General features: G+C 35.1%; 1 protein-coding gene across 13 annotated transcripts in view; it reads right to left on the reverse strand.

Moving 5' to 3' along the window:
* LOC136833364 (voltage-dependent calcium channel subunit alpha-2/delta-3-like) overlaps positions 1-16,091 on the reverse strand; it is a 590,349-nt gene that overhangs the window by 380,971 nt on the left and 193,287 nt on the right. For all 13 annotated transcript variants that reach the window (XM_067095399.1, XM_067095401.1, XM_067095406.1 and 10 more), the window contains exon 2: positions 10,352-10,433. In XM_067095399.1, the coding sequence (XP_066951500.1) occupies positions 10,352-10,433 (82 nt within the window). The remainder of the gene's footprint in view (positions 1-10,351; positions 10,434-16,091) is intronic.

Genomic DNA, 16,091 nt, shown 5'->3' on the forward strand with positions numbered 1-16,091 from the left:
TATATATATATATATATATATATATATAATATTATTAAGCCTTTTTCAATAACAGGAGGTGGCTCCAGGGTAAAATTCAATGCAACAGCAACGGTTCACCTTTCCCCCTTGGAGGGGGTAACTTCAAGTGTGTTATCTTTCATTTTTTCAGAAATCCCATTTGAATGAGGTTGGTAATGTGTTGACCTTCCCTATTATTAATTGTGGTCTACATTATACAATACATATATATACACATACATATATATATATATACAATATATATATATATATATATATATATATATATATATATATATATATATATATATATAATATCAATGACCAGAACCAGAAGGAAACTGCCTTCCTGTTTATTAATAATACTTTAGGGACGGAGTTGCTAAACTATTATAAAAAAAATTCACGAAAAAAAACCAATGCAAGGGAATACCAGAGTTATTACACCAGATCATTTCCATAAAACTACATGACACATTAATTCACTGTTTACGGCAGAGGCGAGCAGACTATCTGCTAGGCCTCTAGGCTTAACCGGAACCTAATACACGAGAGAGAGAGAGAGAGAGAGAGATAGAGAGAGAGAGAGAACTTCCTTGTCTTCACTTTACGTAACACGACAGACGAAATCCTATTTCCCTGCGAAACAAAATTACCTCGGGCAGAATAACACTTCAAGCCATTTGTCAAGTTTATTTCCGACACTTCCCTTAATAGCTGCATTTACTCACTTCATTCAACCGCATGACTATGCAGAGTCCATTATATATATATATATATATATATATATATATATATATATATATATATATATATATATATATATATACTTTTTCTTACACAAATGATATATATATATGTATGTGTACATTATATATATATATATATATATATATATATATATATATATATATATATATATATATATATATATATATATATATAATTTGTAAAGAAGGAAAAAGATATGTCCATAAGACTGAAACAAATGCAAAAACGAATAGCGTGATAATCCGGGTGAGTTCCTCCACCCATTTCCAAACAATAACGGTTTTGGTAACGAACACAGCTACTGAGGCAAGAAGCTTCAACATGACAGGCAATTAAGGGATATAGAGTTCGTTAGACTCCGGGTAAGCACAGAGAAAGAGCGTTCATCTTTAAAACGGGATCCAAGTAGAAATGGCCGATCTTATCTGGTTTCAGCGGACATTGTGACAGATTCGTGTTTTTGCCTCCTTCGTTAAAGTGGTATTGAGTGTCTGTCCCTAGATCTTGGTCTGTCCTCTGAAAAGAGACGTGGTTCTATATATAATTTGTGACGTATCCTAGGAGACTAAATCGAAAATTAAACACAATCACTGCTTGACATTCCTTGGAAAAACTTGAAACAATCTTTATAGTGATAAGCTCAGCGAGGTCTACACTAACCATTTACCAACACTTGCCGTTAAACTTGAGAATATCTTTTGCTTTGATACTGGGCGCTATGGACAAATTAGATTACTTAGTGGCTTTTGACAAATTCATTGCCGATATAAATCATTCAAGGGAAGTGTTGTTGCTCAAAGGGTACTGCTGAATCATGTAGATGATCCTGGTACTAAGTACTTGTCCAACGCAGGCTTTTAAAAGCCATCAGTTCCTACGAAAATTAGTCGTCAAAACGCCGGACAAAGACGGTTCAATCTGGATAAAGCGCCCGAGTTACATACGAAAAGCTTAAAAAAACACCCACAAATACACAAAACTTTTCAATAACATTCCCATTGATTTTGACATATATGCCAGGAAAATTACTCAGGACAAGTAGGGTATAGAATTAAAAACAAAATAGTATATACAATTTAGGCCGAAGGCCAAGCGTTGGGACCTATGAGGTCATTCAGCGCTGAAAGGAAAATTGAGAGTAAAAGGTTACAAATGTGTAGCATGAGGAAAACCTCGCAGTTGCACTATGAAACAATTTTTAGAAGAGGGTGGATAGCAAGTTGGAAGAACGAATATGACAGGAGGTACAGTACAAGGAATGAAAGGGGTTGCAGCTAGGGGCCGAAGAGACTGCAGAGAACCTTAAGTAATTCCTACAATGCACTGCATGAGGTGAACTGACGGTACTACCCCCTACGGAGTGTAAAAAAAAAAAATTAAAGTCTGTTACGCTAGAACTTTCGCTTCTTTAGGGCCTCCCAAAAACGCAAACACAAGAAATCTCACTAAGGTAAATTATTTCAGGTGTGCGGTATTTAATGCGTGTAAACTCGAAATGGTTAGCGAGTCTCTTTTTTCGAATGATTTCCCCCCCATCACATACAACATTCTGTTCAATGGGGCAAAATATTCCCCTGCACAGCATAAAATTAATAAGTCTACATGCGGATTCATTATTTACCGAGGCCCCTATAAAAGACATATTAGCATTAACAAAGTGTCACCATATGCTGGCTATATCCCGCATCGTCTAGAAGAAATTTTAAAACTAGTGGAGCTAAGAGTTCCCAATAGAATCTTTTCACGTAAGAGTGGATTTTATGCAGATAAACTCGAGTGCAGCATGGGCAGTCCGTTCAGCTGCGTTCCAGCAGATCTGCTTTTACACAGTTAATAACAAATGCCATTAAACCTGAGAATATAGTCTTCATAAAGTATGTGGACTAAATAATGCGTTTTTCGATTCCATCTGGGGATATTTTAATAATTTCTCACGTAAATTAAAATATCTTGCACTGGGCATCAAAATTTCACGGTTAATGAAAACAAAAATGCAAGAATTCCTCTCTTGGATATCACAAAATACAAACTCACAGTGTATATATCATATATCCATTTCTTTATGTATAAAATATTTTCATAGTATTGGCCCGACTGCTAAGCAACGGATTTCTACGAGCCCCAGAGATTTTTTCCCCTGATCCAAGAAAGAAAAATCTAAGATGCCCCAAGAGCACTCATCTCAATCAGGAAGACAGCTTTATCGAAGAACAGGCATAATAAAATACAAAACAAAATACACATCTCACATGTGAAACTCTGCGGAGAGAGAATCCATCTGCTTCCAGCTGCTGGCCTAATACGGTAGGATCCTCGGTCACTTGACATTCACAGTAAAAAGGAAACGTCAAAAGATACTGGCGTGTACTTTTATACCTTGCAAGGGATGCGACAAGTCTTGTGTGTTTGTTTCACTGGAAAAAGTCTTTCCGTAAGAAAACTGGAACAACCAACGTTTGGTGTAATGCGCTCATAATAATAATTCTGTCGTTTTAAATCTCATGTAAATAATAACAGTCTATATAGGGCTGCATAGGTATACCTTAGTTTAACCAGACAACTGAGCTGATTAACAGCTCTCCTAGGGCTGGCCCGAAGGATTAGATTTTATTTTACGTGGTTAAGAACCAATTGGGTACCTAGCAACGGGAACTACAGCTTATTGTGGAATCCGAACCACATTACAACGAGAAATTAATTTCTATCACCAGAAATAAATTCCTCTAATTCTTCACTGGCCGGTCGGAGACTCGAACGTGGGCCAGCAAAGTGCTAGCCGAGAACGGTACCGACCCATCCAACGAGGGACTATAGTGCTGCATCGCAGAAAATTGTTTAAGGATGCACGTTTCGTATGGAAGGTCAGTTGCTCGAAGCTGCATTAATCAAGACGACAAACAAACAGATTTGCCGAAATGTCCATAAATACTACATAAAATTAAATATAACTTTTGGGATACTATTATCATCATTATGATCATTCCTCCTTCTCTGCGCTTAGCCCGAAGCTAACGGTCTCTGTAACCATTCACTGGCAGACATTGAGAAACTTCTCGTATATAATACCAAATAATTTTTTGTTAGAAAAGGAGTGCTGTTACTTCACGTCTCCTTTTACTTCAGTTGTATGAGTTTTCTCATTTTTCCCTGTTCCTGTTTTTACAGTTGATGAAATTCATGAAACACCTACCTTTTTAATTGTTAATAATGATCACTTATCCTCTCAATCTCCGGGTGCAATGTTTGGCGTGTATACATGGATGATGCTTATACATAGATGATCCTTTCGTTTCGAAAAACTCTTAGAGAGAGAGAGAGAGAGAGAGAGAGAGAGAGAGAGAGTCCTTTAATAAAAAACATGCTTACTTGTACTCTTGAGGTGCAATGATATTTTGCCGCACACAAAAAAGCAAGATTTTCACGTACGGGCTCTCTCTCTTTCTCTCTCTCTCTCTCTCTGCCCCATCCCTTTCACCGCAACGATCATTCCATGGGGAAAAGGGGGATCATATTAATCTATTAATCACCTTTCCCTGATCACCTCCATTAATCAGTCCTACCACCTACCGGAATCCCTGAGCTTTTAATCCCTATAATACGTTCAGATCAGCTCTATTAGTATTCTCTTTTCCTACCTGTATATTCTCTCTCTCTCTCTCTCTCTCTCTCTCTCTCTCTCTCTTTCTCTCTCTCTCTTTCTCTTTTTTATTGTTGCACGGTTCCGTTCATTTACTAATTACCATTTTCCCTACAACTATCCTCCTTAATTATTTTCAGTTTCGTTCTCCAAACAATTTTTATCGTCAGTTATTTGTTCTTTACATATTAGATACATATTTTTTACCAATATACCAAACCACTTCATTCATCTTCTCCTCTTCTGCTCATTTCATCCCTCACACGCCCATTCACCTTTGCGCTATTTTCTTGCCTTATTTCCTATGCTCACGGCTTCCTTCCTCCTAAGTAAGTTCCGCATTCTCCTTCTTCCCCTCTTCAACGTTAGATCCCTCCTCTTCTTCTCCTACTTCTCTTCCTTCTAATGATCACCTTCATCCTTCTCCTTGCCTCCTGCTTCTCTTTCTTTTCTTGTTCCTCCTCCTATTCGCCTCCTCCTCCTCCTCCTTCTCCTTATCCCGTTCTTCAACCCCCTCCTCCTCCTCCTCCCCCTCCCCACCAGAAATCGATGAGACATTTATTTTTTTCTCCTCTTCCCTACTGCTGGTTTTACTTAAACCATTAAAATGGTCAATACCACGTGATTTGAGATTTCCAAGTCCGTGGTTGGAAGGTTTCCTTTTGCACCGAATGTGAAAAACTCTAACTTACAGATTAACTCCAAAAATGGGTGGAAGGAAAAATTGTCGAGGACTTCCTATCGGCCAACGGATGGAAAAGTAAGCCAGACTACACAAATCCCTCTCCCATCCCATTCCACCCCCGTCCACTCCATCCCTCCCCTCCCTCGCCCACCCCAACCCACCCTCCTTCTATTCCTCTCCGAAGTAATGCGATAGGTATCATACAAATCCTCTTACAACACACACGCACACACACAAACTCACACACACGCAAACGCACATCAATACATCCAAATACTCAGAAATCCGGACTAGCCTTCGAGATTACAAGGCTTACGCCAGACTTCTGTAAAAAAAAAAAAAAAGGAAATAGCTTCATATCTTTATTATTAAGTTATTGCCCGATTTTGCCCATACGATCATTCCTTTGTTTATTTTGGACGCAGCTCGCCTTTTATGAAGAGTGGCGGCGTCACTGAATTGGTTGCAACTGGAGGTGCTTAGCGTCGAGAATCGTCTTAACTCCACAGCAACATTTTGAAATAAATTCGGAATCTCTCTCTCTCTCTCTCTCTGTCGTCGTAAATTTGACGGCTGATGGCCACTGCTGTGACGACCGTTTGGTGTCGGACTCAATATTAATAAGTCATAGCATATGACTTCGTAAACAGTTATCAAATGCTTCTGGTTACATAACAACGGCCAAAAACTTAAGATAATATAGAAAGAATATTCATCCAAATTTAAAATTCCATGAAGTTTAAAGGTGAGTGCATCGGGGGATCAGTTTGCGTTGGTGTTACCTGTCGTCACCTAGCCTAACTACAGGATCTTGATTTACCGGGGTTTTGACCCCTCAATCGCGATCCCCCTCCCCCCTCCTTCACAAGTTAAAAGCTACGTCTTTCAATATGCACTGTGAAGAGACACCCCTCACTTGACTTTTGTAAATTGCTATAGTTGACTAGCCTTCTTAAATACAGCAAATCCCAGGGTGGAGATATATCTATATATTAGATCAAACTTTATAACACTAAAAAAACACAATCACACTGATTATTATTTCCAAAAGTCACACGGTACTGAAGAATTTTCATAATGGAAGAAGCTATACATATATAACCTATTTATAGGACAAAACGCCCAAGAGACTAGCCTAAGTCATTCATATCTCGGTCCCTAGTTATACCTTTGCCTTGTCTAATATCATGGGCATGAGGCTAGCAACCTTAGCCTATAAATCAAGGGTGAAAAACTTGCAAGCAGCAAGGCTAAGGGGTCTGGTATGAGCGGTAGTGGGTCGAGCAAAACATAAAAATGTAAAAATCTTAGGTCAAAAACTAGCAAGCAACAAGGCTTAGTGGTATGGTGTGAGCCAAATCTAGAGAAATCTTGGTGTGAGCGGTAGCGGGACGAACAAAATATAAACATTTAAAAATCTAATATAAATATTTAAACATCTAGAGTTATAAACTAGCAAGCAGCAAGGTTAAGGGGTCTGCTGTGAGTGTTAAGTGGGTCGAGCAAAATGTAACATTCTATTTTCAGTTCTGCACCAAAACGCGATTCCCCTCATTCAGCATCTTCTGGGAATGGGCGTATCTAAATCCGCCAGTGCTTTTCAGAATTCGACTGAGGAATAAAAACCTTCCATCAGGACATATCTTGATAAAAGACTAGAAATTCTATTTATAATCTCGCAGTGAGATGAGCAGCCCAAACATAATTGGAAAATATCCCTCGCAGTTTCCCTTTCACAAATTTTCCAGAGAAATGAGTCCATTAGGTGAATGCAAAAATTTCTCCAAGATCTGCACTTTTTGTTTTTTTTTTGCAATTAAAAGGTTTCTTTGCTTTCTCGAGAGCTTCCCTCCGGCTTTCAGTCCTCGCTTTTCTGGTTTAGTGGATATGAAAAAATCTTACATCCTTACTGTCCAATACACCTCTTGCATCTGCTTCATTCAGTTTATAAGCGTTAAACGTATTACACTTTACAAAATTGTCGATTATCTCTCTCTCTCTCTCTCTCTCTCTCAACACAAGGTTCTGTAAGACTGTATGACTATTGTTTAAAATATGGCTTCACTGTAAATAGGTGACTCATTTCATCAGATTTTTAATAAGAGATATGACCGGAAAATAACGTATTTCTCATAATACGCACTTTCTGTTTGCTTCGTATAGAGGTGACATACAATCAAACGCTGTAATTAATATAAATATATATATATATATATATATATATATATATATATATATATATATATAAATAAATATATATATATATATATATATATATTATTATATAAATATAAAATATCTATCTATCTATCTATCTATCTATCTATCTATCTATATATATATATTCATGGTCACTTTTCTACGTGACCATATAGATTCATACACTATAAATAAAAATATATACTGGAATGGACTAATGGACTGGAATGGACAACCTGCTGAGGAGGAGCAAAAGAAAATACTAAGTGTCTTAAACCTAATTTATTAAACCTAAGTTATTTACAGTCATTACAATGAGTCCAGGTTTTGGAAAGCACAGAGACAACATAAATGGTCATTATCATAAATTACAAATAAATTCAAATAACTTTAAAGTTCAACTGAATGACCACCAATTAGCAGAAAAAATTACCTAAAATAAACACGTTAAACAGCAGCACTAAATAAATCAACAACCATTTAAACATACACTCATTCATTACCAATAATTCATTACCAATAATAATCAATAATACGAGCCATACACTTATTCATTACCAATACTAAACAATAATAATACGAGCCATACACTTGCTCATCACAAATTACAATAACTATAACCAATAATAATATGAGCCATACACTTGCTCATCACAAATCACAATAACATGAACCATACTCTGCTCCTCACTAATAAATAATCAGGTAATGAACAATCATACATCACACAGTGAAATAAACCAACATAATGATTACCCAGAGCCATACACTGCTCCTCCAACATATCTAAATGAAATAAATATCAACAAAAACAGAGTAATCATCCAGAGCCCCAATCCACGATCCTCGAAGTCGACCATCGTACACTGCCGAGACATCACCAAAGACCACGACAGTGTCGATGCGACAGCCACTTCGCTGCCCCAGAAGGATAATATCTCCTCAAAACTGGTAACCATGGTTTGGTCACCACCTCGACCTCGGGAGCTGGGTTGACGACCCTCGCGGACATCAGCAGGTGACCCACACCTGCCGTATCAGGACCATCACCAACCGTGATACTTCAAAAGTGCTACTGCTTGTTCTCGACTGCATCACGAGAACCTGTCGATCTGCCTTCCAAAACCTGACTGAGGAAGAAAAAACAAAAAGAGACAGAACGTAACCTCGCCTCCTCACACAAAACAGAGTGCAGGTTAACAAACGAAACAAGGCTGTTTCAAATTAACTGAAAAACCTAATATATAAATATATATATATATATATATATATATATATATATATATATATATATATATATATATATATATATAAATTTATGGGAAAAATATAGGTAACTTTAACAATTGGAATTGGAAGTATGGACAAAGCACACGGCTGGCGCATCTATCCCGGACTTTTCTAAAAGGGTAGAGATCCCGGACAAAAGTTTTCGGAAAATAAATTGCATTTCCGATTGTCTTTAAGAAACAAGAAGAATAACGCGGCCAGCAGCAAAGTTAAGCACAGAAAGTTAAGTGAGGGGAGAGTCAAGAAAACGAAGTCAAGAAAACGAAGTCAAGAAAACGGGAAGATTTACTGGGAGATTCCTTTCTAGGACGTTTTCCCCCGAGGGGAGGACCATCAAGTTTGTTGGTCAGTATACAAAAGAGACGGATAACCAAAGGGACGAGAGGAGGAGGAGGAGGAGGAGGAAGAGGAGGAGGTGGTGGTGGTTTCAAAGACGGCAGACAGAAATGCAGAGATCTGGACTAAAGTGTATCAAAGCAGGTTGGGGAGGTCACGTTCCTATGGTCTGATAAAGGCCGTTCAGAAGAACGCTAGCGATGCGATACGTATCTTAAATCGTCAGAGGTTTATGTTTTTTAGGTTTAAATAGAGGTTTCGACGGGGTAGGCAGCCTAATGCGGTGTGTAAATTCCGTGGACTTCGTCTTCATCGCAAATGCAAATGACTGAAACCATGGCAACAATACAACAAAAAAAGTAATGTAATACATATATATATATATATATACATATATATATATATATATATATATATATATATATATATATATATATATATATATATTAAATTAATTTTCCATTTATGTGTGTCTATATATACATATATATTGTATATAAATATACATAATATAATAAATTTTATACATATCATATAATTATATATTTATATATATATATATATATATATATATATATATATATATATATATATATATATATATATATATATATATATATATATATATCTTTCAAATATAATGCATGAATAATATTCACTACTGCATTCACTTTCTTGGGAATAGCTAACGCCCAGAGGGAATTATACGTGATATGCGCTCTTATCCTGACCAGGATTACACAGCCTGTGCCTTTCTGTTATGGAATATGAGATGACCGTGACTTTGTATACTCGACCATCACATCTCTCTTGATGTCCGATTACATTATTTCACAGTCGTGCCGTGTTCCAACTCAGAAAGGCATGCGTTCGAATCCTGATGAAGGTAAGACAGCTGATCATATCTGTTTCCTTTTTGGTTGTAAATTAATCCAAAAGTAAAGTGGATTCATTATCAGTATGTTATATGTGGCTTAATATCCCACGTACATATATATTCATGTACACATACATACATACTTATATATATTTATATATGTATATTATATATATGTATACATGCATGGTATGCATGTGCCTGCGCGCATATGCATATCATTATGCACAACCAATCGCATGGTGCACAACGCATACAATTCGAAACAAAATTGCAGTTGAAGAAAATGGCAATGAAAACTGACGCCATATTTCATGTTGTCCCATAAACATCCTGTTTACTGTTGTCTCAAAATACACGTATTTAGATACTAATCTTCGCAATATCTTAATGCCAAAATACAAGTATTTATATATGTATATATATACATGCATATATATATATATATATATATATATATATATATATATATATATATATGTGTGTGTGTGTGTGTGTGTGTGTGTGTGTGTGTATATATATAAATTTAATCTGAATCTCCTGGATTTGTACTCACGTCTCTGATTTCATCATACTGAGCGAAGAGGTTGGACAGGTAGAAAAGGTGGGTGCCGATCTTGTTGGCCCAATGCTCCACTCTGTAAAGGAAAAAAGAAACAATTAAGAATAAATGAGTTTAAAAGCCGAGGTATTAAAAATGGGATTTTTCATATATTTTGCTTAAAATGATCTATAGAATGAGTTTTTTTTTTTAGTATGGTGTGAAAGCTTTTAAAATTGGAACGCTGTTTTCATTTAACGTTATATAATGAAAAGAATGAACGTTCAATTTGGATACATGTATAACTGCATAAAAGTATTTAAATTTTTTTCACAGTACTTTAGCGTTATTGGTAAGTAGGATTTTTAAAATACGATGATGAAACTTTTTAGAAGAATGACAGGTTTTCAAATATGGTGTAATATCATAAAAGAATTAGATGACTTTACATAAAAGGAATACATTTATATATATATATATATATATATATATATATATATATATATTTATATAATATATATATATATGAATATATATATATATATATATATATATATATATATATATATATTGATATATATATATATATATATATATAATAGATATATATATATGAATATATATATATATATATATATATATATATATATATATATATATATATATATATATATATATATATATATATTAGATATATATATATATATATAAAAATAAATAAAATATATATATATATATATAGAATATATATATATATATATATATATATATATATATATATATATATATATATATAATATAATGTATATATAGAGCTATTCAACTAGAACGATTTACAATGGCCATACATTCAAACGTTGGTCAAGTAAAAACTCCACATGATTTCCTTGTTACAGTAAAGCACACGAGTCGAGGAAACACGCGTTGCTTGTAAATCCCATAAGCTGTCCTTACTGACACCCTCGAGAGGTGGCTCGAAAGTGTACATACGTATTCCTTTCCCATACACAAATTACGAAAGTGTAAACAGATGAATTCACAAAGCGTAGATATAAATGAATTCATAAAGTGCAAACATCGACGAATCCATAAATGTACGCAGATACATTTAAAAAAAGTAAAAATACATAAATTCATAATAATACCCACAGACACCAGTGTGCATTGAAGCAAATATATCTTGCTTGCCTTTAATGCGGAGTTATATATGCATAGACACAAAAGCACATGCATACATTAGCTGCCCGATTTACAGTGACTTTTGTTAGAGGCACATGCCACAACCCACCAGATATTGTCGCAGAACTACCTGTTCAAAACAACCAAACTAAAACAACGACGGAAGAGAGCTCTCTTGCAGGGCTTCTGCCACCGTACTTCCAGTAAACTTGACCTTCTACATGTGAAGGAGACATATTTTCAGGGAACTAGTTATGTTAAATCAAAGTCAGGAATGGTGCGACCAGCTTTGAAAACGTTTGAAAACACATCCGAGTTTTGACAGAGATCATGAAGGGGATTAAAAAAATCTACATCGCTCATAGTATGAAGAAAATTTCCCTTTTAGTTCCAGTTCATTTTTATAGCACTATTCATCACTAAGTAGTAATTCGAAAACACGCCTGAATTTTGACAGAGATCATGAAGGGAGATTAAAAAATCTTCATCACTTACAGTATGAAGAAGATTTCCTTTTTAGTTCCAGTTAATTATTACTGTATAGCACTGTTCATCACTAAACATATTTGAATTTCGACTGAGATCAGGAAGGGGACTAAAAAAATCTACATCTGCTATATGAAGAAAGTATCCATTTTAGTTCTAATTAATCATTCTATCACTAATTATCACTAAATAATAAAAGTGAAACAATAATGTTTTATGTCCGAGATGGTCTGCCTACGCTTCCTCACACGTTTATAGTCTAAATAAAACTTGTCACTTATATTTGAATATATTCTCTCTTTAAACAGGAAATGTGTTAAAATGTCAGTTTAGGCGATAGATAATCTAGCATCACACGTTCACCCGTCAGCCAGTAAATATAGTGAAATCTCAGTTAAAGCTCAAATGATTTCAAAGGAACCTGTGACTTCCTTCTTCAATATTTCTACACCATTCACTTTAATTTTCAGTTACACTCAAATTAAACGTATTAAGATAAACAAATAAAAGATAATTATAATTAAGAACACACACGTCCTCACCAAGTGTCAAACTCAAAGGCGGGCTACATGGAGCACTAATCATTATAATGGACAACGTGAAATATAAGCATGCAAGCACATACTATGCAATATATATAACATAACATAATATATATATATATATATATATATATATATATATATATATATATATATATATATGTATATATACATAATATATATATATTATATATATAATACATATATATATAATCTATATATATTATAAATATATATTATATATATATATATATATATATATATATATATATATATATATATATATATATATATATATATATATATATATATAGAGAGAGAGAGAGAGAGAGAGAGAGAGAGAGAGAGAGAGAGAGAGAGAGAGAGAGTATTATATATATATATATATATATATATATATATATATATATATATATATATATATACATACATACATACATACATCATACACACACATACACATATACATAAGCATATATAATGGAATCCAACTCGATACCATCAACATCTATTTAGCTAAACTACAGAGAAGCAACGGGGAAGCTTTTGACAAGAGCTTAACGCACCCACGAACATTCCGGAAAGGACAGAAGACGCCTTTAGGAATTCTGTGACGACTTCCCCAGTTTCCGTCTTTTCCTCTTCCTGTCTAAATTTTATGTAAGAGGAAGAGTGCGGAGAGATCAAAAGTGCAGCTCTTTTTTTTCTGTCTTTTTTTTTTTTGAGCCTTTCAACTCGAGAGGCCTTGAAGAACTGAGCTGTTTGCTCTTGAGATTTCCTGTCTTGAAGACGGCCAACCATTATGAGATAAGTCGAATAATTAAGTATTTGTATTTTTGAATGTATGTATGCGTTATATTATATATTATATTATGTATGTATGTATACAATGTATTATAATATACTGTATACCATATATTACATATATATATTGTATTATATTATATATGTATGCATGTATGTACGTACGCATATGTATGTATGAATGTATGTATGCAATGTATTATGTTATGTATGTATGAATACAAGTTAAATGTGTATGTTTGTGTACGCGCGTGTAAAATGCAAAGTAATCATGCACCGCAAAGCTTATTAAACGCTGAAACAGAATTAAATTACGTTTTGCCTAAACATAAGTTTTAAAATGTTTGTCTCGCTAACCACAATGAAATTTTTTTATAAAACCTGAGTTATAAAGCACCCAAAAGACTAACAGCGCATGAAAATATTGAAATCAAAACTTAAAATTCAGAAGCACCGCCATGGTGCGCATTCCATTACAAAAATGAGGCCAAGTGCACCACTCCAATAAAGCAGGAGTGTGAGTGAGTGAATGAGTCAGTGAATGAGTGAGTGAGTGAGTGAGTGAGTGAGAGCGCATGCAAATGGGCTTGCGCACGTGCGTGCCGCCTCATCATCAGCATGCAAGAAGGGCGGCACTTCAAAATGATTCTCCCAGAGACACACATAATACACTCGTTCAGTGGGTCATATGATCTGGCTAATGGAATTGTGACGTGCCGCGAACATAAACCAAGGATCAAGAAACGCCATCCCAGGCACATGTCACATAATGTGGACACGGGCACGGAATGCTCTCTCTCTCTCTCTCTCTCTCTCTCTCTCTCTCTCTCTCTCTCTCAAAATAGATGTTTTTATGCATGCGACTCAGTCGTCGTTTGCCGGCAAATTTATGTTTCAGTCAATAGTTTCGAAACGTGGAGATACGTAATTCTTAAAGTTATGAAAAAAGAAAGAAAACAGCTTTCCACAAACAGATGCATGAAAAAATATAAAAACGAGAGAGAGAGAGAGAGAGAGAGAGAGAGAGAGAGAGAGAGAGAGAGAGAGAGAGAGAGAGAGAGAGAGAGAGCGAATAAAACCAAACCTTAAAAATATAAAAATGCATGAAGACCACATATATAAAAAAACTCAGTCCGTAACATTAAGAAAAATCACAAATTAACTGGGAAGACAATTAAGAACAAATATAAATACAAGAATATGTTAAAGGTCTGAAAACAAAACGTACACAAAACTTAAAATCATATAATTATAAAAAAAACCACTCACGAGAATAAGTCTGAAATATATGATGTATAAAAAAATATAGAAAAATCACAAATGAATGGGAATGAGCACAATTACAATTTGAATCAAGTCCCTATTGGCTCCTACTTTAATAAGACCGTGAGGAGGCGGGGTAGTAATCGGCTTACGTTCGAAAAAATATAATGCCTCGATCAGCATACAACCGAATGCCAGAGGAGAGAGAGAGAGAGAGAGAGAGAGAGAGAGAGAGAGAGAGAGAGAGAGAGAGAGAGAGAGAGAGAGAGAGAGAGTCCTGTTAAATTAGAGTATTGAAACTGCCAATGTTATTCCTCCTGTTCTTTTAGAGTTGAGAGAGAGAGAGAGAGAGAGAGAGAGAGAGAGAGAGAGAGAGAGAGAGAGAGAGAGAGAGAGAGAGAGAGAGAGAGAATCCTATTAAACAAGAGTATTGCAACTGTCAATATTATTCATCCTTATTCTATTAGAGAGAGAGAGAGAGAGAGAGAGAGAGAGAGAGAGAGAGAGAGAGAGAGAGAGAGAGAAGAATCCTATTAAACAAGAGTATTGCAACTGTCAATATTATTCATCCTTATTCTATTAGAGAGAGAGAGAGAGAGAGAGAGAGAGAGAGAGAGAGAGAGAGAGAGAGAGAGAGAGAGAGAGAGAGAGAGAGAATCCTATTAAACAAGAGTACTGCAACTGTCAATGTTATTCATCCTGTTTTATTAGAGTATTCAGAGAGAGAGAATCCTTTTAGGTTAGAGTATTGCAATTGTCAATGTTATTCTTCCTGTCCTATTAGAATGTTCAGAGAGAGAGAGAGAGAGAGAGAGAGAGAGAGAGAGAGAGAGAGAGAGAGAGAGAGAGAATCCTGTTATATTAGAGTACTGCAACTACCACTGATATTACTCCAATTACATTAGAGTATTCAGAGAGAGAGAGAGAGAGAGAGAGAGAGAGAGAGAGAGAGAGAGAGAGAGAGAGAGAGAGAGAGAATCCTATTTTAGAGTGCTGCAATTGCCAATGTTATTCCCTGGAACCAACAATAAATTATGAAAGTGACTGATGATTCGAGACAAAAATTTTATTTCTGTACACATAAGCAAAACAATCGTATACAGATATCCATACAGATTCAAGCAAGACTACTCGTGTATGTTTAAATAATATGTGATAGAACAAACAAACTAACAAAATTTAAACAATCTAAATGGTTCAGAATCAAATTCATTAAAAAAAAATAAATAAATAAAACGCACACGCCCCTGTCTTGCTCCAACCTAACACATGAACATTCAACATATGTTGCTCATCATAAGATTCCATATTCTTTTACAGTGAAAAACAGAAATGGGAGATAAAAAACAGTATTTTCAAATAACGAAGGACCTCTCGATCAAAGAGATATTCCGTTTTGCATACGCTCAAGAAAATCACACCCAAAATAACCTGCTAAAATTCACATTTCAATGATCTGCCGTCATCGCCTGGCGTCGCCC

The sequence above is a fragment of the Macrobrachium rosenbergii genome, chromosome 51, assembly GCF_040412425.1.
Source record: "Macrobrachium rosenbergii isolate ZJJX-2024 chromosome 51, ASM4041242v1, whole genome shotgun sequence".
NCBI classification, from domain to species: Eukaryota; Metazoa; Arthropoda; class Malacostraca; order Decapoda; family Palaemonidae; genus Macrobrachium; species Macrobrachium rosenbergii.